Source organism: Petaurus breviceps, unplaced genomic scaffold (assembly GCF_028583685.1).
Source record: "Petaurus breviceps papuanus isolate PSGF00001 unplaced genomic scaffold, PetGlider_PUasm1.0 185, whole genome shotgun sequence".
Taxonomy (NCBI): Eukaryota; Metazoa; Chordata; class Mammalia; order Diprotodontia; family Petauridae; genus Petaurus; species Petaurus breviceps.
The window spans coordinates 15806748-15827238 of NW_027185797.1; the positions used below are offsets into that span (position 1 = coordinate 15806748).

General features: G+C 49.5%; 2 protein-coding genes across 3 annotated transcripts in view; both read left to right on the top strand.

Annotated features, from left to right (window-relative positions):
* UBE2E1 (ubiquitin conjugating enzyme E2 E1) overlaps positions 1-20352 on the top strand; it is a 47030-nt gene extending 26678 nt beyond the window's left edge. Inside the window, exons 3-5 of the mRNA XM_069088489.1 lie at positions 10312-10444; positions 16024-16171; positions 19516-20352. Of these exons, the coding sequence (XP_068944590.1) occupies positions 10312-10444; positions 16024-16171; positions 19516-19613 (379 nt within the window). The 3' untranslated portion in view covers positions 19614-20352. The remainder of the gene's footprint in view (positions 1-10311; positions 10445-16023; positions 16172-19515) is intronic.
* RPL15 (ribosomal protein L15) overlaps positions 1-20491 on the top strand; it is a 431201-nt gene that overhangs the window by 394921 nt on the left and 15789 nt on the right. The gene's annotated exons all lie outside the window — the stretch shown is intronic.

The following is a 20491-nucleotide window of genomic DNA, read 5'->3' on the forward strand; positions in this document are numbered from 1 at the left end:
AGGAAGGGAAGAAAGAAAAGGAGGGAGGGAGGAAGGAAGGGAAGGGGGGAAGAAGGAAGAGAAGGAGGAAGGGAGGGAAGGGGGGAAGAAGGAAGGAAGGAAAAATGTTTACTAGGTACCTGTACTGTACTCAGTGCTTGATAAACCTTCCTTCCCTTGATGCTCCCAGCCCCCCGGGAAGTTGGGGGGTGCTTCCAAACTGCTTTCCCAAGTGGAGCCAATTGCATCTCACCAGCTTCCTCCGCCTCTTCTTCCCCAGCCCCCTGGGTGGCTGCCATTTTCCTCTTTGGTTATCTTTGTCAATGCAAAGGCTATGAGGCAGCCTCGGAATTTTTTTTTTAAATTGTGTTTCTTTCATTATGGATGATTTGGAGGTTTTTCATGTTGATAGTTTGCATTTCTTCCTTTTGTGAGCTGCCCTTTATGTCCTTGGATATTTGTTTGTTTTGCATTGGTTGTCTCCATCTTTCATATCAGGCTTTCATCAGAGACATTTGCCACAGAGATCTTTTCCCGCTGTTTGCCTTCTGATTCTCACTGCACTAATTGTGTACAAAAGCTTTTCAGTTTTATGTCATCAGAATTGTCTGGCTTTATCCCGTGTGGGGCTTTTTGGTCCCTTGTTTAGTTCAGAACTCTCCCCTCATCTGTAGTTGTAAAAAAAGGCTTGTCTCCTCCACGGCTGGGATCCTCACCTGCACCTTTCCAGATTGTGTTGGGCCATAGATGAGCCAAACAGACCCAAAGCGATTGGTTGAACACGGTGTGAAACTTGATTAATTCCTGAGTCTCGGTGCTGGAAGGGGCATGCCACAGCCCCACACCGCGTGCGCTGGGCCATAGTGGTGCCCGTTTTGCCAGCCACGGTGGGGCTTTTCCATTGCAGTCCCAACATGCCTGTTGGTCTCTCTGTCAGTCAGCCATCTCCTTCCTTTTCCACGGAGTGGCTAATCATCCCCTTCCTAGCACACTTAGTTGAAGTTTGGATTGGGATCCATCATTAAGGGGTTTGTGGCTCTTAGGAGAGGGGTGGTCAGCCAGAAACCTGGGCTCAGAACCAGAGCTTAGCAGACCATGGCTTGGGACAGAATTGCTGCAGACTGCACAGCTTCTCTTGACTTTCTGATACCATTTAAAACCATGGGATGTAGACATTTCATGGAAAGATCAGACTTAAAGATGTTGCCATCAGATTAATTTTGTCTGTCCACATTATTTCCTTCATTTCCCTGTATTCTCCTCCCTTCTTATTACAGGAAGAATGAAGCCCTCTCCTCCTTTGTTCCAAACTCCCTTTCTAATTCTGTGCGATCTTTAGGCCTGGAACAGCCCCCCATCTCCCATCTGTCATTCCACTTGTTCCTTATTCAGACCCTTCTTCAGCCACCCACCTTCTCTAGCAAACCCGTCCTGAATAGATAAGTGCTTGTGAAGTTGGGGTGGCTTATGTTAATCAGGAGTGATCCTGAAATGTCCCCATTAGAAGAAAAGGCCCATTGTCCCTCTGCATGTTGGGCAGGGTACTTGTGTCCTCTGACTATTAATTATTAGGTGACAATCAGAGCATTTAAGGGAACATCTGCATTGCTATTCTATGGACTTAAAAGCCAGAGAGGGAGAGCAGGAGCGCTGATGCTGTCAGGCTTTCAGCCCGCTGTCCACACAGATAGATCCACTGTGCTGAAGTGAGTCTGTCACTGCACCATGGTCCCCCTGCAGATCCCCTTCTGCAAAGAAGGCGGGGAATTGGATTTGAGCAAAGTTGACCCTTGTTGCTCTGCCCTGTGCCCCCCATCCCCATTCCCCAGGGTGCCTAGAGCCACACAGACCTGTTATTTTTGCAGATGCGAGCATCCCCCCTCTTCTCGCCCTCCAGAGCTGCCAGGCCCCCCTCTAACCCTGCTGTTTCCTCTTGGCTCCTGTCACTTCGTGGCCTCAGGCAGAGGATGACCTCACCGTTGAGTGGAGGTCACTGGACAATGGCTGGACCTCCCAGCTCCCTGAACTGGAACGAGCAGAGCACATTTGAGAGGTGGTCAGGCTCTTCTTGACCTGTCCCTGAATCCTCAGGGTGGTCCCACATCTGCCCTGGCTGGGGGCCTGGGAGGCAGAGCATGTGTCACCAGGGAAAGGCAAGAGTACTGTCGCTCATTTTTGGCTGCCTTCCCCTTGCCTTGTCTGGCAGCTCAGTGCTCCCTCCCACATCTTTCCAGCCCCTGCCCCTCCCTAAACCTAGAGATCCCTTTTTAGTCTTTGCTGAAGTCTCCCTTGAGTTGGGGGACCTTCTCTGGATCCTGGTCCGTGGGAGGTGTCTGTGCTGCTGCTGCACCCCAGAGAGTGGGCTCTAGGCCCTAATTATCAGACGCTTTGAATGTGCTGCCCTTGGTCATTGTGGCTGAGCAGAAAGAATAAGGATCTGGGAGTCAGGAGAGGCCCCGACCCTGCCTGAGCCCCTTGTCCGCCATCTGTAAAATGGGGATGCTGACGCCTTTAGCGCTTACCTTACAGGTCATGACTATCAGATGACATGGGTGGTGTCTGGGGAATCTTAAAAGTCTGAGAAAATATTAGCTTGCTTTCTTCTTGTCCTCCCTAGCCCTTCCCCACCAAAGGGCTATGTAGCATGGCTTTTCCTCAGGTAACCCAGGAGACATGTCTGTCTGTCCTGCTTGCTCCCCTCCCCACCGCATCCCTGTCCCCATCATCGGTTTGGCCCTTGGAAGGTGCTTTTGCTTTTAGGGTTCCTTCTCACCCAGCCTGTCACCCCCTCCGCCTCCTTCTGGTGCTTCCTGATGAGTTCCCAGGGCGCTCTGCCTCCCTATGTGTGGCCATGTTGATGTAAATTTGGCTCCTCCCTTAGAATGTCAGCCCCTTGTGAAGAGAGACTTGTATTCCTTGTCCTCCCCTCTAGCCCCTGGCATACAGTGGGTGCTTCATAAGGGATGCATGCACGCAGGCACTGGATTTAACAGTGAGGAGAGAGCTCTACACAAGGTGAACACCACCGGCCAGAGGGGTTCATGGCGGAAGTCAGAAGTCTGGGCCCCCTGGAGTATAAAGAGCTGGAGAGATACTTTTTTTAAATGCATCTGGGATCCCAGAGGTAACGATGGTATTTTTGTTCAAGTTTGAAATAATGTGTGATTAAGGACACGATTCTGGATGTCTTCCCAGCTCTCCAGAAATTCCCCCTAGTGTAGACCTTGCAGGGGAGCAGAGAAGCGTCTACACCCTACTGCACTGTGCTAATAAAAGAGACCAAGAGCCCCACATGGAGCCTGCTTTCTCTTACATGGTTCTGATAACTTGGTGATCTGGTTTCTAATTCCATAGCTGCTTAGAAACAGCAGGTTCATGGGGTGGAGGGAACCTGCCAGAGACAGACATGTGCTGACTCTGTGAGAGAAGATCCTCCCCCACCCCCCAAAAAAAGCCAGCCCTACCCATCAGGAAGTGAAATCGCTTCCCGGCCTGCCGTGCAGGGCCACCCTCTGAGAGGGTCAGACCCTTGCCTTCCTGGAGAGCCTTCACACCCAACTGCAGGGATGGGTGCTTAGTGATGGCCCAGAGACATGGAGGAGAGATGGGGCCTTTCTGACAGCTTCCAGCTCAGATCATCACAACCAGCCAGGTCTTAGCACCAGCTGGGACTTCCAGCTGTCCCTGGGCTAGGGAAGAACAGGCCATGTGCCAGAGTGGAGTGGCCCCAGGCACTGCTGCAGGCCTTGAGTGGATCGGGATGCAGGCCAGTGGTGCAAGAGAGGCTCGGGCAGGGCCTTCCCTAGGATCGGAGGGGAAGGAGTGGAACAGGGTTCAAACACCAAAGCAGATGTGGGGGCACAGCCGGCTGAGGGAGGGCAGGCTCGCGGAGTACTCAGCCTGTGGGGTCTCGTATCCTTCATGACACAGGAGTGTTTTTATGACCCTTGCTTTACAGTGGGGCTGATTTGCCCAGTGTCTGGGGGAGAATTTGAACCTGATCCTCCCCTAGGACTCTATCCTCAGCACTCCCTGGCCGCTGCACAAAGGGTTTTCATGGGAAAAAGTAGAAGAGGGAAAGCAGACAGAATGAGAGAGAGCCTGATTTCACCAGTGTTTGAAAGTTTGAAAGTTTGCCCTGTGAGTAGAGAGTGCAGGGTCTGTAGTGCACTGCTTTACAGGTGCGCAGACCCATGCTTGGAGGAAGGCCTGGCACCAGCCGGGTCTGGCCCTCAGTGAGCCTCCCAGGGAGGGCCAAAGGAGTTTCTTGTGCTTCCTTTGTTCCATCACATCCTCCTAGATTTTCTGGGTGTTCCCTTCCAGTGAAGGGAAGAACATTGCACCAGCCCTGTTTTACAGCCAACTCCCATTTCCTCCTTGTTTGCGGGATTTCCCTGTAAGTCATCAGTAATACCTTGTAAAAATGGAGCTTGTACGACTTCTTAAAATGCCAGGGCAGGAATGTTGGGCCCACCGACTCCCTGGGAGGCACTGCCTCCGTGTGCTTGCTCCTGGGAATGGGATCTTTCAGAAATCATGGTCTCCTCATTGTGTAACTGAGATACAGAATCACAAATGTTGGCACATCCCAGTTCAGAAGCGCATTGAATTAGATTTCTGTCACGCCACTTTAATAGTTTTTAAATTTCCATTATTAGTAACTCAGCCTTATGCCGTAGATGAAACAATACCTTATCATTCATATAATTGTGCTTAGAACTGTGAGCATGAACACTTTTTAAGCAGAAATCATCCTTGGTTGATGGGGGTTGGATGTGTAGAAAACCAAGCTGAGCCTCGGCAGGCATGAGGCCCACGAGGAGGCAGTGACCGTGGTGACTTGGAGGGGAAGGCATCGCTCTCTGAGACACTGGCCCAGTGACACTGCTGATGGGCCCTCGGCTGACTTTGTTGGAGCATCAGGTCGGGCTTTCAGCCCTTGCTGGGTCCCCCACAAACGAGAGTGGCACAGAGCAGCGTAGGGCCACGGAGGGCAGGGATGCAGAGAAGCTCAGACAGCATCGTGTCTCCAGGAACCTGACTGTGTCACTGGCACATTGGGCCACGTGGGGGGCCTGATTTTATTCCAGGCTGTAGAACCGCGTCAGGGGGGTGGTCAGAAGGTGCAGACCCAGCCACTGTGTGCATTTGTTTTTGGTGACTCCTTATTTATCAGAAGGGAGAGCTTTTGTTCTTGGTGGTGAGAGTTAGGAGGGGAAGGAGGGTAGTGACAGTGATATTAAAAAGGAGAAAAACCAGCTGCCCAAACTAAAACCTTAGTCATGGTTTAGTTACTCCACTGGAAACGAAACTGTGCAAAAAAAATGTTTTTCATCCTCATAAAACAAACTGGAGAACTTGTTAATGGTGTGCTGGGATAGTGACAAGGCCAGGGTGACGAGGGAGGGTCAGCTGAAAGACATGGGGCTGGGGGCCTGGACTTGGGGAGATTCTGTAGCTTGTAGAGCGTTTACCTGGATTCCAGCTAGAGCATTGCATGAAGCGTCTCAGCCCATTCTTAGGGAAAAGATGGGCAAGTGCCAGCGAGGCCAGGCTGCATTTAGATTTAGGATGGTTCATGGCGAGTTGGAAGTGGGCTGTATATGAGACTGTAATTATGGTGTGGACAAAGGCATATCAAATGAGCAGGTGGCAGATGACTGGCAGGGCGAGGCAGCATGCCCGGTGACAGAGCCAGCACAGGAGCGGGGAGGCATGCTCAGACTGGAGAGGTCTGGGGCATTCCTGGACCTAGCACATCCCTGTTCAGAACAGGCCTGCAGTGCCCTTCTGGGCACCACCTCGGGAGAGGGACTACACTGATGGGCTGGAGACTGTCCAGAGGACAGAGCCTGGAAGGAATGAGTGGGTGCCTTGCATCTGTGACCCCACGGGAAGACTTGGGGATGGAATGGACATCAGGCAGCAGATGACATGGTTGTGTCCAGGTGTTTGGGGTTCCTCAGAACGCAGAACAAGAGGCAGAAGTTTGGTACCAGAAAATAATTTCTTGTTGACCCTCCAGAATTGACCTGGGGGCTGAGGAGGCCCTAGGAGGACCCCTCACTGGGAGCGAGGAGGCCCTTGGGAATGGGGGGTTGACCCAGATGGCGCATGAGACCCCATCCAGCAGTGACATTCTGTGGTCCTAGTTTGGTCATTAGAGCTCTGAGGAAGGCAGAATGGGCTTGGCCTCCCAGGAGGCCTAGAGGCAGGACTGAGCCAGCTACCAAGTCCATCTTCTCTGCAGCTACCAACGGGGCCTTGCCTTCCTCCAGCCTGTGGGTATCCATCCTGCTCTTCCGTGCCCCCTCCCAAAAGGAGAGTCTGGAAGACATCCCGGCACAAGCAGAAATGCTGGGCAGCTGCTGCAGTGAGCCTAGTAAAGGGCCCTCCTTCCTCAGGCTGCCCCGGCTTTAGCCTTTTGGGTGGCTTTGGTCGTCCCGTGTGGCCTGTTCCGCACCTGGGACTCCCAGGAAAGTCTTCCCAGACTCCTCCCTTTTCCCTGAGACCTGCCCACAGAGACTCCCTGTTGACAAGCACATTTGAGGACCTTGCCGTAGGGTTTAGACTTTGAGCTGCCCCGTGTTACATTAGGAGCCGTACATGTCCTTTCCAGCCTGTCATCAGGCAGTGTTTTTACTCCTTTAGAATTGGAAAGCTTTTAAAGATGAATACTGATAGTTGAAGGAGGTATCTTATTTCGAGTCTAACTGTTGAAGTATCCATTGCACTGGGTGGTTGGGCAGCCAGCAGGTCTAGCACTGTCCGAGGCCTCGGTTTTGCAGCTCCCTCTTTGTCTCTGCTCAGTGACTTCCTCCTGGCAGCTTTGTAAAGACTAGGCTTTGTGTAAGGCCAGAAAACATGGTGTCTGGCAGCTTCATTTGTGGGGGGCAGATCTTAGGTGTCTTTAGCTGTCTTGCTCTCCAGCTTTTCTGTCTCTTTCCCTCGTAGTCTGGTAAGGAAGGACAGCCAAGGAGCCTTCCCTCCCCTCTTCTTTTTCCTTTCCCCCACAAGCTCATGGTGAGCACGGGAGCCTCTCACCCTGGTCAGCATGTGGACATGGGTTCCTGCAGGCTGCGTTGTGACTTATTATGTTGGATTTTCACTTATTTTGTCAGATACTTCCCAGGGACACTTTAGTCTGGTGCAGCCCCACTACAGAGTCTTGTGGGCCAAGTTGGGACATCTCTGTGACAGCGGGTGGTTGTGGGGGGTGAGGGGATGTACTGGGAAGTCAGGGTAATTGTGGATACAAAAAATAGCAACATTTGTATTTGGAGGAAAAAACCCTCCAGCTCTAAGGTCCCACTGTGGTTCTTGTAATCATTGAAGACAAAAGAGGTCTCCCTAGCTCCCCTGTAAAGTAGGATTTTGAGAGCTAAATGAAGTTGCTTCAGGTGAAGTAGATTTTTAAAGATATCCAGGTAGATTTGGGGCTAATAATATATTTTTTTTTAAAGCAATCGGGGTTAAGTAACTTGCTCAAGGTTACACGGCCAGTTATTTCTGGGTGTGGTGCCAAGTGTCTGAGCCTGAGATTCGATCTCCAGGTCATCCCGACACTGGAGCCGGTGCTCTTACTTGCTGAGCCACCTGGCCACCCCTGGCCTAATAATATTCTTTATGCCTTTGAAGGCCCCATCCTAAAGACAGTGCACTCTGGCATCTGGCCCCCCATGTCCCCCATTTCTCCTCTGTGCTGGCTCCTCTCCCCCAACCTGTAAAGGTGTAGAAGAGAAGGCACTGCCCACACACTTCCCAACCCCCGGTGGGCTGGTTCCCTCTTCTCCTGCTCCTTGGGTCCTCTGGAACCTCTTGGTACCAGATCTGAGGCCCTTTTCTTGGCTGTTGTGTCAGACATCATTACCCTGTCCTTATAGATACTCTCTCCTTTATGCTCTTCTCCCCAGTCACTAACAGTGGGTGTCCCGTTCTTTGGGGCTCTCCTCACTTGCTGCCTCTCCTCAGTGCACATTCTGCCTTTCCAGCTGCCTGCTGGACATGAGAGGCCGGCATCTCATCTCTGTCTGCCCCAAACCACCCCCACCTCCTTCTCTGTCAGTGGCCCTACCAGACTGCCCTTTCTTTACCTGTTCTCAGAACCTCGGCTGGCAGTTGCCAGTCCCCACTGACACTCCCACTTCCGTACTTTCCCATCCTCCTCCATCTCTGGACCAGTGGTTTCCAAAGTGGGGTATGTGCCCCCTAGGGAGTGCAGGACTATCCATTGGGATGCATGAAATATCAAAAATTCTATTTTATTTCTACCAAAGAAGAAAGAACTCAAGCTTTATTCATGTTCAATATACAGATTAACATTGGTGACCTTCATTTGTCCATATGCAAGCCAGTCCCAGGTGGCACACAAGGTGTCTTTCCTGTTGGGTGCCAGAAGAGAGGCGGTCCGTAGTAGGGTGCCCCCACATTCATCTGCTGTTAGCATGTTACAGTGCATGCGTGCCCCGTTAAAGGGAGCTCAGATCATATTACAGAGTTTTAACTGAATTAACCCTCTCAAAATAAGAGATGTGGCTGAAAAAAAAGCCCTTGGGAAGTAACTGCAAGAAGATAACTCTGATGATGCAAGCATGACTGAAGAGCGAGAGAATGGGAGAGTTGGCAAGGGGGCTCTTGGTTGGGCCTGTGGCTCCTGGTTGGCCCAGGGTCTCTGGTCCAAGGCTCCTGGTCCGCCTGGGGGCTCCTGTTCGAAGCAGTTCTCACATTGTAGAGCAAGGCCAGTGATGAACTCAGCGACCTCAGAAACACTTGACCCCCCAATGTGACATTGCAGATTGTTGGCACGCTGTTGGGTGTCTTCTCTCCTTAGTGATAAACATGGGTTTACCTTGAGACATTAGCTAATGATGCTTAGTTATTGTGATAGACACAATGCTTAAAAGCTCCCCACAATGTGTGGCACATCTAAAAGCTCCCCTCTCTGTGCGCCTTAAAAAACCGGGAAACAGGCTTGTCTGGCCTCTCTCCAAATATGCCAAGAGTGTAGACAAAAGATCACGCTTTCCAATGAGTCTGCAAGAGCAATATGGAAATTACTAGCTGGACTACAACCACAACATGTGTGTGAGCAGCAAGGGGAGGGGATGGAGAGGAGGGTCTGAAGGTTCAGCAGGGCAGAGTGGCTCCCTTCTCCAGGGCTCCCCTCCCCCCCACATCCTCTAAATGACTCAGGCGTGAAGCCTCGAGGCCTCCTCATTCCCTCTGACCCTTACCACCTTACAACTGGACCTTTGCCATAGCTGCTGGGGGGAGGGTCCTGCCTGCCCTGCCCCTGTCTCTCCCCACTCCGGCCCATCCTCCATTCACCCACTAAAGTGATTTTAGCAGCTCCTTCTCACTCCCAGGAGCAAATAGAAAATCTCTGGTTGGCATTCGAAGCCCTTCCTATCCACTTGCCCTTTCTTACCTCTCCAGTCTCCTTATACCTTACTCCCTGCCATGTACTCTCCGGCCCCGGGTACTTCTGCTTCCCTGGAGAGCTCCTTTCCTTGCCCTCGCCTCCTGATTTCCTCTTAGCTTGTAAGCCTGTTGAGTAGATGCTGTGATGAAGCTTTTCCCTCTTTCTCTACACCCCACCCCCATCACCTGGCAAAAATACTTTAAAAAGTAGGGAATATTTGTTGAAATGTTACTGAATTAACATGATCCGTGACTGAATTGCCTTTCCATGTGGAGGTTTGCTTTTGTATTTCAGGGGGGAAAGTCCCTGTGTTTATTGGAAGGGGAGTTTGGGGGACAAAACAGAAGGGTTCTTTTTTCCTCTGTTATCATGGAGATATATGTGCATTGAGAAGCTGAGAGTGACCATTGTAATTTATTTTTTTTTAATTATAAAGAAGAGGATTGTAAATGTAACTGGATCTCCAATTTTAAGCTTTTTAATCCCTTAAAATCACAGACAAGAACCATGATAAAATGTGGCAGAGTACCTCTAAAACTTCCCTGACTATGCTCCCTTCAGATTTCCTTCTGTTCTCATCTTTGCGCTTAAAAAGGTCCAGATTGCCCTTTTCATTGGCTTCTATTGATTGACTGACCCCTCCTTTCTTTCTGTCCCCAGATTTTGAGGGGCAGGAAGAGGAAGGGAGAGAAGCCCCTTGTGACAGATAATCGGGCCCAGCCAGTTCCTGGGGATCCCATTCAGAAATGCTGGCTTCTTTCTGCCACTTGCCTCCATCCCATGGGGGGTTTCATCTTTGGCCCTCTGCAGAGATGCTGCTCATTGCATCCTGACTCCCTGGGGCCTCCAGAGTTGCTTTCTTGCCTCTGCCTCATCATAACTTTGTCCCACTGCTGTGTTTTTTCTCATAGTGCGGGTCCCAAAGGTGACAACATCTACGAATGGAGATCAACTATTCTGGGGCCTCCGGGGTCCGTCTATGAGGGGGGCGTCTTCTTCCTTGACATCACTTTCACACCAGAGTATCCCTTCAAGCCTCCAAAGGTAAGAACCCTCCGAGCCACAGAAGGGCTTGAGTTGGAGCTGAATTCAGGGGCGGTCCTCACAACGGAATCCAGTGGGGTCTGTTGGCCTTTGGTGTTAGCCAAGGGTCTTTATGATCAGATTGTGGACAGAGGGGTCAGGAAGAAGTACCGACGTTCTGATTTCAGGTCTCATGTCTTTCCACCAGAGTGAACCTAAAAGCCAGTGCGGGCTGTTGGGGTCACAGCACATAGAAATGTCAGCTCTGGCTCTGTCTTGCCTCTCCCTTCTCAGATAGCAGAGCTGAATGCGGCTCATTTTCCTGACCTTTTTTTCTGAATCAGGATCTCTCACCTCTGTCCATTAGGCTGTGGAAATCCAATTATCCACAGTGATTTAGAGTAAATTGTTCCAGGCTGTATAATTTGTGCAAATTTACAAGTGCCAAATAAAATGGGGGAAATTGTGGTTACTTTTAATATTCTGTTAAAATAACGTGAATGACCTTGGAGTCTGGTTTTAGAAAGCACAACTGGATAATCGTCTTTCTCGGCTACTTACAAGTTTATTACTTGATTATAGATGTCAGAACTCAGCATAATTTTAGACTTTGTAATACACATAAACAACTGGAGTGTTTGTCAGCACGTGTCTTTATTTTCCCTCTACAGCATGCTTAGGATGTGCCCCTCTGACAGCCCTAGCAGGCACTGTCCACACAGGCCTTGACAGTGAGGCTCCCCCCTTTCATGGTGTGCTTCCGTATCCGTGTAACAGAGACCCCCCAGGCAGCGTGAAAGGTTCACGGCAGGAGCTCTTGTGTTGGAGGGAGGGCGGGTCTTAGGTTGTGCTCGGCCCCTCTAGTTCCCTGGCGTTTGGGGAGAGAGCTGAGAACTCTGAATGGTGAGAATAAGTGTCAGGGAGGCCCTGGCGTGTGGGGACGGCAGCAGGAGGTGCAGCGTCCTCTGATGAGGAGGAGGGCGAGGGAAGAGCTGTCAGAAGCAGACGCAGAACTTAGCTGGGCTCGCTTAGTGTTGGAGCCCTGAGCCCAGCACGCCTCGGTAGCTTGTGCGGTGCCCTCTGCCCTCTGCAATGCAGAATCATTTCCATGATGTAGCCGTGTACAGACGGGCCCTCCTGCCGTGGGGGCTCCACACGTGGCCTGCTCCAGCAACGTGGAGAGCAGGGGCGCCCATCAGGGAGGCGGGGTCTCCTTCCTTGTGCACTTGAACCCCACAGATGTCTTAAGAACAGGGAACAGCTGCCATCATTTTACTGGGAAAATACTGTGCTGTGGATGCAGCGGGTGGCCTGGAGTCAGGGAGACCTGAATTCTAATCCAGCTTCAGATAGTTATAACTGTGACCTTGGGCAAGTCACTTAACCTCTGTTTGCCTCAGTTTCCTCATCTGTAAAATGAGGATCATACCAGTAGCTGCCTCCCAGGCTGGCTGTGAGGGCTGGAGGACACTTAGGAGGCACCGGACAAATGCTTGTTGCTGTCATCCCAGTTCTCATGACCCTGCTCGGTCCTGATTCTCCCCCCCACCTCCACTGGGTCATGCTGCTGACCATGGCTGCCCCCAGGCTGCATCCTGGGCCGCTCTAATCTCATGCCCTGCTCCCGTGGATCCATCGTCTCTGCTGACCTCCAGTCTCCTCCTGGACTTCTCAGATGCAGAATCCTGAAAATCTTATCCCAGCATGTCCAGAACCTCACACTTCCCTGTCTGTCAGGCTTCCCTTCTTCCTCGCCTGGCTGTTCCTGTGGGAGGTGCCATCTTGTCATCCTCCCCATCCAGGCTGTGGCCAAGGCCCGCCATGGCCCCAGTATGTCATCTCTCCTCTGGGGCCTCAGGCTCCTCCCAAGACTGATCTTCCTGAACCAGAGGTCTGAGTGCATCACTTCCCCTCACTCAGACTCAAAAAGTGGCTCTCTATGGCCTGCAGGGCTAGATAGAAACTCCTGCATGTGGCATTCAAAGCCCTCCCCTCCCCTCCCCCACAAGAGACTGCCAGTCCCTGCTAAAGCCCCACCTGTGCTCTGGCTGCCCGTGCTTTCCCCAGGTTCTCCCATCTGCATCTCGTCTGTTCAGAGGGTTTTACATTGTCTCCCCTCCTGGGCCAGGAGCTCCCGCTTTCTTTGTGCCTGGCACAGAAGCACTTCGTAAATGCTGATTGGCTGAGAGTCGAGACATAGTCTTGTTCAGAATTCCCAGCCCAGCTCTTCAGAGCTAATCAGTACTTTGCACAGGTAAATTGTGACAAAATGAATGTTTCACCCTGAAATGGGTTTGATTGGCAGCCAGGCAGTGTGGTGCTTCCCCCTTCCTGGGGCTGTCCTGCCCCCTGCACCTCCCCCAGAGCCCGGCCCATGGTCTCTGGCCACTGGCCCTCTGCTACATCTGTGGCCCATGGGGGCTGGCCTTTTGCAGAGCAGTGTGTGTACTCTATTTCCCTGGGCTGTAAGCATGAAATCCTAGTACTTAATTCAGGCTTCAGATGCCCAGGAGTTCGGGGGTTTTCTTCTGGTCATTTTACCAGCACAGTAGCAGGTGATGTCTTTTCTGCTCAGCCCCTGGCTCCTCTCACATTGTGGACAGTGGCATAACCCCTGTGTCGGGCGGCTGCCGGGGCAGCCTAAAGGAGGAGGTGGGAGTCTTTGTGCCGGGGTCAGACGCAGCCCATGCTCTGACAGCATTAGATGGGTGTCCCCTCACTGCCTCTCTCTCCAGCCTCCTCAAACGATGGGGGCACAGAATGGCAGACGGGGGGAATTTTAGACTTTCCCTGTCGCTGTGATGTGCTGTAGCTGTGTTTTTAATTAATACAGCAGACAAAACTCCATGGTGCAGGACCTCCCGAACACACTGTCACTTTTACTTTTTTCAAGTAAAACACTCAGAGCCGTTTTTTCTTTGCCTCCTCGAACACATCTGCGCCACTTCCCCCACATCATCATAAGGATGCTCAGGGGGTGTGAACTCATTTTAGTGTTGACACTCTAAACAAAATAAATTTTATTTGTAGATTCTGTCCTGTTTTTATCTTGCCATTCTGGATACGTGAGAGGTTCCCTGGGTGGTGTTCATGCCTGTGAAGAGGAAGGAGTGGTTTTCTTGTCCAGATGAGTTCTAGCATCTTGTTGGCTCCTCGGAACCCTGTGCACTAGGCAGCCCCCCTGGGGACCTCCGGAGTCTGACAAGAGTTTTCAACAAGTTGACCAAGGCCTCCTGGGTAGTAAATGTCAGGGACAGGATCCCATCTAGGCCTCCTTGATTCCAGGTTCAGTATCTCCAGCCCTGTCCCACATTACCCTTCAGAGTAATGGCTGGAGTACTGGAGAGGGCAGTTTTTTCACTTTAAATGGACAGCAGATCCTGCCAGCCAGCAGCACAGGCATCTGTCCTCCAAAGACCAAATCCAGGGTCACAGGATAAAGGGTAGTTGAATTGGGGGGGGGCTCCAGCTTTCTCCATGCATCCAGAGGGATTATAATCATTGGTGGAGGGAGTTCCCACACCCCTAGGAAATCACCAGTCCTCTCTGCCAAACACATGGTATCGCTCATTGACAATAGATGGTGGTTTCATTCATTTCTTGGAATTAAAATAGTTTGGGTCATTTTTTTGTTCCTTGCCACACATTAGCTTTCTAAAACATAATGATTTTGTTTTAAAATTAGCCATCCAAAATAAACAGCACAGATACCTGGGGATTCTTTGACATAATGAAAGATTTAGATTAAAGTGTGTTTTATAAGTTCAAAATCAGCCTAACTAGTTTCATTAGCTTTTTATGGAAAATGGTCATTTGGGGATTCAGGTTCTTAAAGAGAACATGTTTGCTGTTTCAAGTGAAATATCTTTCCATAGAACTAACAGAATAAAGTCCATAGAATACAGTCCCTGCCATTTTCCTCTCTCTCGGTCAGCCTGAAGCACCACAGAGCCTAGCTCTGTTTGCTTAGTAAATTAGTTCTCTCATAAACACAGAATTGGCTACTTTCTGGGAAATGCTGTTTTTCAGATGAGAAGTGCCAGGTAGTGGGAGATGTGGTCAGAACAGACTGTGATACGGAATGTGAGAGCTAAGAAAGGTCCTTACAGAAAGACTGCAAGTAGAAGAAATATGACTCACGGTGGGCCAGCTGGCAGATTTTTCTACGTGTACTCAATGATTTTTGGTTACCATTTTGTCTTTTTATTAAACATTTCAAAAGTATTCCATCATTTTTCTCTACTAAGTCTGCAGTGACCCATTTGGAATGATCTCTAGATTAACTCTGAAGTAATGTAATATTACCAGCTAACACAAGAGGTCAGCAGATAACCAGCCATCCTAACATTTAGTATGAGAATATCGCTTTAACCTTTAAGGTAGTGAAGTTGTGGTTTAGACATAAAAGATAATGTGTCTTAAATATAAAGCTACTTTTTGCTGGCCATAACACTATCACATACTTAACATTTGCCCATCTTCACTTTATTTCAGCCAGCCTCGTAAATCTGGGGTGATCTCAAACCAGCTTCCCACCAAGTACCTGTCTTTCCCCCTCTGTTAGCATCTGCTCTGGGCGGAGCTCTGTACAGACTTTGGGAGGGACTGAGAGCAGAGTCTCTGTGCCTACTAGGGAGGGGCTTGCATAAGATTCACATCTGAGAGAAGAACCTTGTACTTCCTCTAGCGCAGATTTCTTATTTTACAAATGAGAAAAGTGAGACCCACTGAGCTCCTGCTGTACAGGAATCACTGATCCAAGTCCTAGGGGATGTACAGCACTTAGAAAAGATATAGTCCCTGCCCTCAGCGAATGAACATTCCAGTAAGATGACAAGACAGATGTTGGTCCCAAGAAAAGGCTAGAAAGGCGGGGTGGCAGCAGATTTGGAAGAGGGGGCAGGCTTTGAATGCCAGCTAAGAGCTTGGACTTGACTCAGTGGGCAGCCACTGTAAACACTAAAAGCCTTTGAAGAGATGAGGGACATGACCTGATGATTGAAGAGGGGGAAATGGAGACAGGAAGCATTGTCGGGAGATTGGGCCGCAGTGAGAGTCTTACCTACATCAGGCAGGTAATAATGGGAACAGGGAGGAGAAGATGTTTTAGGAAAGAGTTGTATGGGTAGAACCGATAGGATTGGGCCATTGTGAATGGATATGAAAAACATTGGAGAATTGAGAAGGGGCAGCTGGATTATTCGTGGCCTTTGGGCACAATTTGTGGGTGGAGATGGGAGCCAACAAACTTGGAAGGGTTTGTGAGGAAACAGGCGTCAGGTAGGGGCACTTGTCTATAAAAGTTGAGCTTTAGTAAAGGGAAAAAGATGGCCCAGCAGCTGGCTGAGGTGATAGAGTCAAGGGGTAGGGGGTGGTTAGCAGCCATGAGAGCTCCCTGTGTTTTAGCTGGTGTAGAATGGAGCAGGGTCCTGAGGATTGGGCAGGGCATCGTGATCAAGGCAGACTGCGCAAGAAGTAGGCTCTCCTTCCTTCCCCAGAAAGCCACGGTCCCTGCAGGCGGGATTGGAAAAGGAGGAGACAGAATGCAGTGAGATGTCTGGGTGCCTCGGCTGTTGTCACAGGGTCACTTTTCTCCCCAGGTCACGTTCCGGACAAGAATTTATCACTGTAACATCAATAGCCAAGGGGTGATCTGTCTGGATATTCTGAAGGACAACTGGAGCCCGGCCCTCACCATCTCTAAAGTGCTCCTTTCCATCTGCTCCCTGCTCACTGACTGCAACCCTGGTAAGCTGGAGGCTGCCTGGACTGACCCTGTGAAGTGGGGCCCTCCTCGAGACCTCAGAAGCACGCCTGACGTTCTAAACAGCTTAACCAAGGCGTCTTAAAAAAAAGCCATGTGTTTTACTTTTTACCATTAACCGTGTGTGTGTGTGCATGTGTGCGTGTGTGTGTATATGTGTGTGTGCGTACCTGTGCATATGTGTGGGTGGGCGTGCGTGGGTGTGCACGCGTGCCTGCAAGTGTGGGTGGGTGTGCGCGTGCAGTAGAGTGTAGCTAGCCACCATGGCCCAGTGCCGGATGCTCTGGGTGCCTTTCTTGGCATCATTCTCTCTTCCGCCCTGCATGGAAGTCATTCATCTGACAGCCTGCAGCAGTGTCTTCAGCTTTGTACTGGCAGCTTGGCTTTCCCTAGTCCCACCTAAGACTGCCACCTTTGCTATGGTGCTGCTTGCCTGTGGACACACTTTTTTATTTTTGCCACAGAGACACTGAATTGCAGAGCTACAGTATTTCTGCTGCATTTTAAATAACAAACAGCATGTCCTTTTCAGCATGCACTAAATGGAGGTTATGGAGTTGAGGGAAAGTATTTTGGTTACAATCTTGAATTGTAAATTCCCTGAAAAATTGGGTGCTGGTCAGCTCAAGAAGCATTGACAAAATGCCTGCTATGTGCAGAGTGTATTGCTTTAGATTTATGTACACTTGGAATCACCTGGGAATCCTTTAGTTCTACGAAGGCTAGGTTCCAGGTGGCCTCAGCTGGGTAAAATACCATTTTAGTTTTAGTTGTGTTTTTTTTTGCTTTTTGGAGAGCAATTGGGATTAAGTGACTTGCCCAAGGTCATACAGCTAGTAAGTGTTAAGTGTCTGAGGCAGATTTGAGCTCGGGTCCTCCTGACTGCAGGGCAGGTGCTCTGTTCACTGTGCCACCTAGCCACCACGAGGGTAAAATACAACTATGGAAGTGGATGGGAGTCAGAATTCCTCTGAGCAAATGGAATCGTTGTTAGGAGACCCATGCCTGCTCATTCTGGGCCCCTGGGTTGCTGTCCCTTACTTGTCTTTGCCCAGTGAGCTAGCCCTTAGAAGCTTGAAGAAAGGCAGGCCAGCCAGTGCACGTGCGGGATACCACGTCTCTGGAGGAAGGGGGCAGGGCTTTTTTCCTCAGCTTTTCCCCAGGCCAGAGCTTGGTCACGATTGGAGAGCGTTGGATTAATGCTTTGTGCTTACACTGTGGCCATTGTGTCCAGGGCCTGCTTCACTCGGTTCCTCTGAGTTAAATGGTGCTTCTGGGGATTCTCATATTCATTGTGGCTCATGACCCGGTGACATTCCCTTACATTTGTCCCTCCCGGTTTGTTGAGCTGTCCCCCAGCTAGGAGCACTTAACTTGGTTCCAGTTCTTGGCTATCTCAGAAAGGGCTTCTTGTGAAGATTTGCTCCATCCAGGGACCGTTTGTTCTGTTGGGCTTCCTTAGGGTCTATCTGCCAGACAGACAACAAGCCCCTTTCACCGGCGTTCTCTGTGTCAGGCATTGTGCTAAGTACTGAGGATACAAAGAAGGCAAAGTCATCCTGCCTGCTTTGGAGGGCTCATCTCTTAATGGAGGAGACTGTCTGCATACAGGGGAGAGAGGTGGAGGTGTGTGTGTGTGTGTGTATTGTGTATGTGTGTGTACGTGTGTATGTCTGCACACACACACAGTGGTGTAAGGCACTAGTGGGGAGTGGGCAAGATAACGAAGCCCAGCCAGGGAAAAGGCCCAGAACTGGGAGGAGGCTGTGTGAGCAAGTGTCAGCCCGTGTCAGGAGGGCACTACCCTCCCTGGAGGTCTGGATCAGAGCAGAAGTGTTTGAGTCGCTTTCTTAGCCTGATTCCATATTGGGTTCCTGAAGGGTGAGAAGAAGGCACAGTTCTACCAACTATGTAATGGGGTCACCTGTCTTCCCAGTTCTTCCATAGTCTGTCACCCATTTTTTCAGTCTTTGCCACGTTGCTGGGTGAAAGGCAAAACCTCCGAGCTTTGATCTTCACTTCTTATAGTCTTCTGATTCAGCTCAGCTTAATTGTCTATAAATTATCTGGATTCCCCCTAGAGCAAAATATGAGCAGAGGATCCTAGCTACAGGCACACTGACAGTCCCCTGGAGAATGCTAGTCCAGAAGGACATCACAGTCTAACATTCTCAGCCGCGGTTGTTCAAATGTTTGCTACTTTGTTTTGCTTCCTTTGAGACCACAAGTTGTCCAGGTTTGCCCCAGCTGGAAATTTTACGGCCGTGTTAAGACCCAGGACGTATCAGCCTCAGAGCTCTGAGCTCAAGCAGCTCACCGCCCTCTGGGGCAGCCTCGTCATATCCACCCTGTTCCCACCACTCCATGTTGGGGCCTGACTTCATGCAGATGTCTCCCCAAGAGCAGGGATGATAGGCCTTGCTAGAACACTTAAGAAAGCAAGGAAGGATAGAGTACATTAGAAAATTTCCATCAGTAATTATTAAAATAAAACTTTTTGCATTACAGTAAGGTAGAGGTAGAAGGGAACAGGCATTTATTAATCACCTACAATGCACATTTACAAATGTAATCTCGTTTGCTCCTCACAACTACCCAGGGAGGTAAGCACTATCATTATCCCCATTTTACAGTTGAAGGAAACTGAGGCAGACAGAGGTTAGATGACTTGCCTGGGGTCACACAGCTAGTGTCTGAGGCCAAATTTGAACTCGGGTCTTAGACTCAGTGCTAACCACTGCACCACCTAGCTGGCCCAGAACACGTTTCAGTTATGTGGAAAATTCATTTCTATGGAATACTTTTAATTCCAGGTGATCCCAACAGACAGGTAATATAAAATGTCTGTCTCATGAAACCTGATCTATCAAAAGGCACCAAAACAGAACAAGAATGACATCTGGTAGCCTAAAGGGCTTTTAAGGTCGGTTGTTTTGCAGCACAGAAGCCTTTCTGGGGGGCAGCCTAGACAGTAACTTGGGGTGCTTCTCTTCCATCTGTTGCAGCTGTTTGTACAGAGCTCTTGTACACTCTCTCCCATTAGACTGTGAGCTCCCGGAGAGCAGGGGCCAGCCTTTGCCTTTCCTCTCATCCTCGGTGCATAGCCGTGTCTGGCACATAACGGCCACTTAACCGATGCATATTGAATATCATCATGTTTGAAAGCCCTATAGAAAACGGGCAGTAACATGTCTGCGAGATACATCATTCATTGATTGCTTCATCCGCATTCATTGGATGCAAGTTTCCGTCCATGTGTTGATTTTAAATTTTATTTGCTCCTTCTCCTAGTCTTAATAAGTAATGCTTTCCTGTTCTTTCTTTCTAGCTGACCCCTTAGTGGGAAGTATCGCCACTCAGTACATGACCAACAGAGCAGAACACGACAGAATGGCCAGGCAGTGGACCAAGAGATACGCGACATAAATTGGGTTTTCACCAGATTTACATTATTTGTCTGTGATGGAAAGAGCTGCTTATGATTTTGAAAGGGTGGGGGGAGGGTGGGAGCTGACAGAGAGTAGGGTATTTCTATAACAGATTTTATTCAGTCTTTTGTTTCCTAAGATTTTGTTGTTGTAACTTAAGGTATCTTGCTACAGTAGACAGTGAGAATTGGTAATAGCATCTTTGGAGACTATTAGTTCTGCAATATTAGCTCAAATCTAGCACAGAAAAGAATGTACACTTAAGACATTTGGGTTCTGTTGCTTGGAATATGTAAAAGATGAAAAACAGCTTAATTTTGTACAGGTACACATGGTATTGATGGAAAGTCCTTCCAAGACAACCTTTTCTTCCCTTCTTTTCTTTTTTCTCTCTTTTTTTGTAAAAAGATGTTGGTTTTTCCCCCCCATGAGAGGGAACATTGATATTTAACAGTTGCTTTTTTTTAGACACTGTCATCTCATGCTATATAATATGGACAAGTGGATATATGGCACCATATAGGAAATGAGTAGTTAATGTATTTTATTTTATATGCCAGTCTACTTTAGTGTGAAAAGATTAGAGGTTTTAATCAGGACTTAGAGAAACCTGTAGTGAAATACCTTAAGCTGTTGAAGTGTAAGGCGTGGAATAGGAGTCAGTGGATTGGTTCTATGTTGTGGGGCTACTTCAGTCTGCCTTTGTTACTGTGCTAATAAAAAGCTACTAAAAAACCCGGCTGCAGCCCTTGTGCGGAGTCACTCTCTCTGTCTCTTGGTGGAGATTGGAAGGTAACATCAGCCTTTCACATGTTAGGAGCTGTATTGCCAAAAGAAGTCATGTCAACTTTATCAGTTATGTTGAAGTCTGGACGG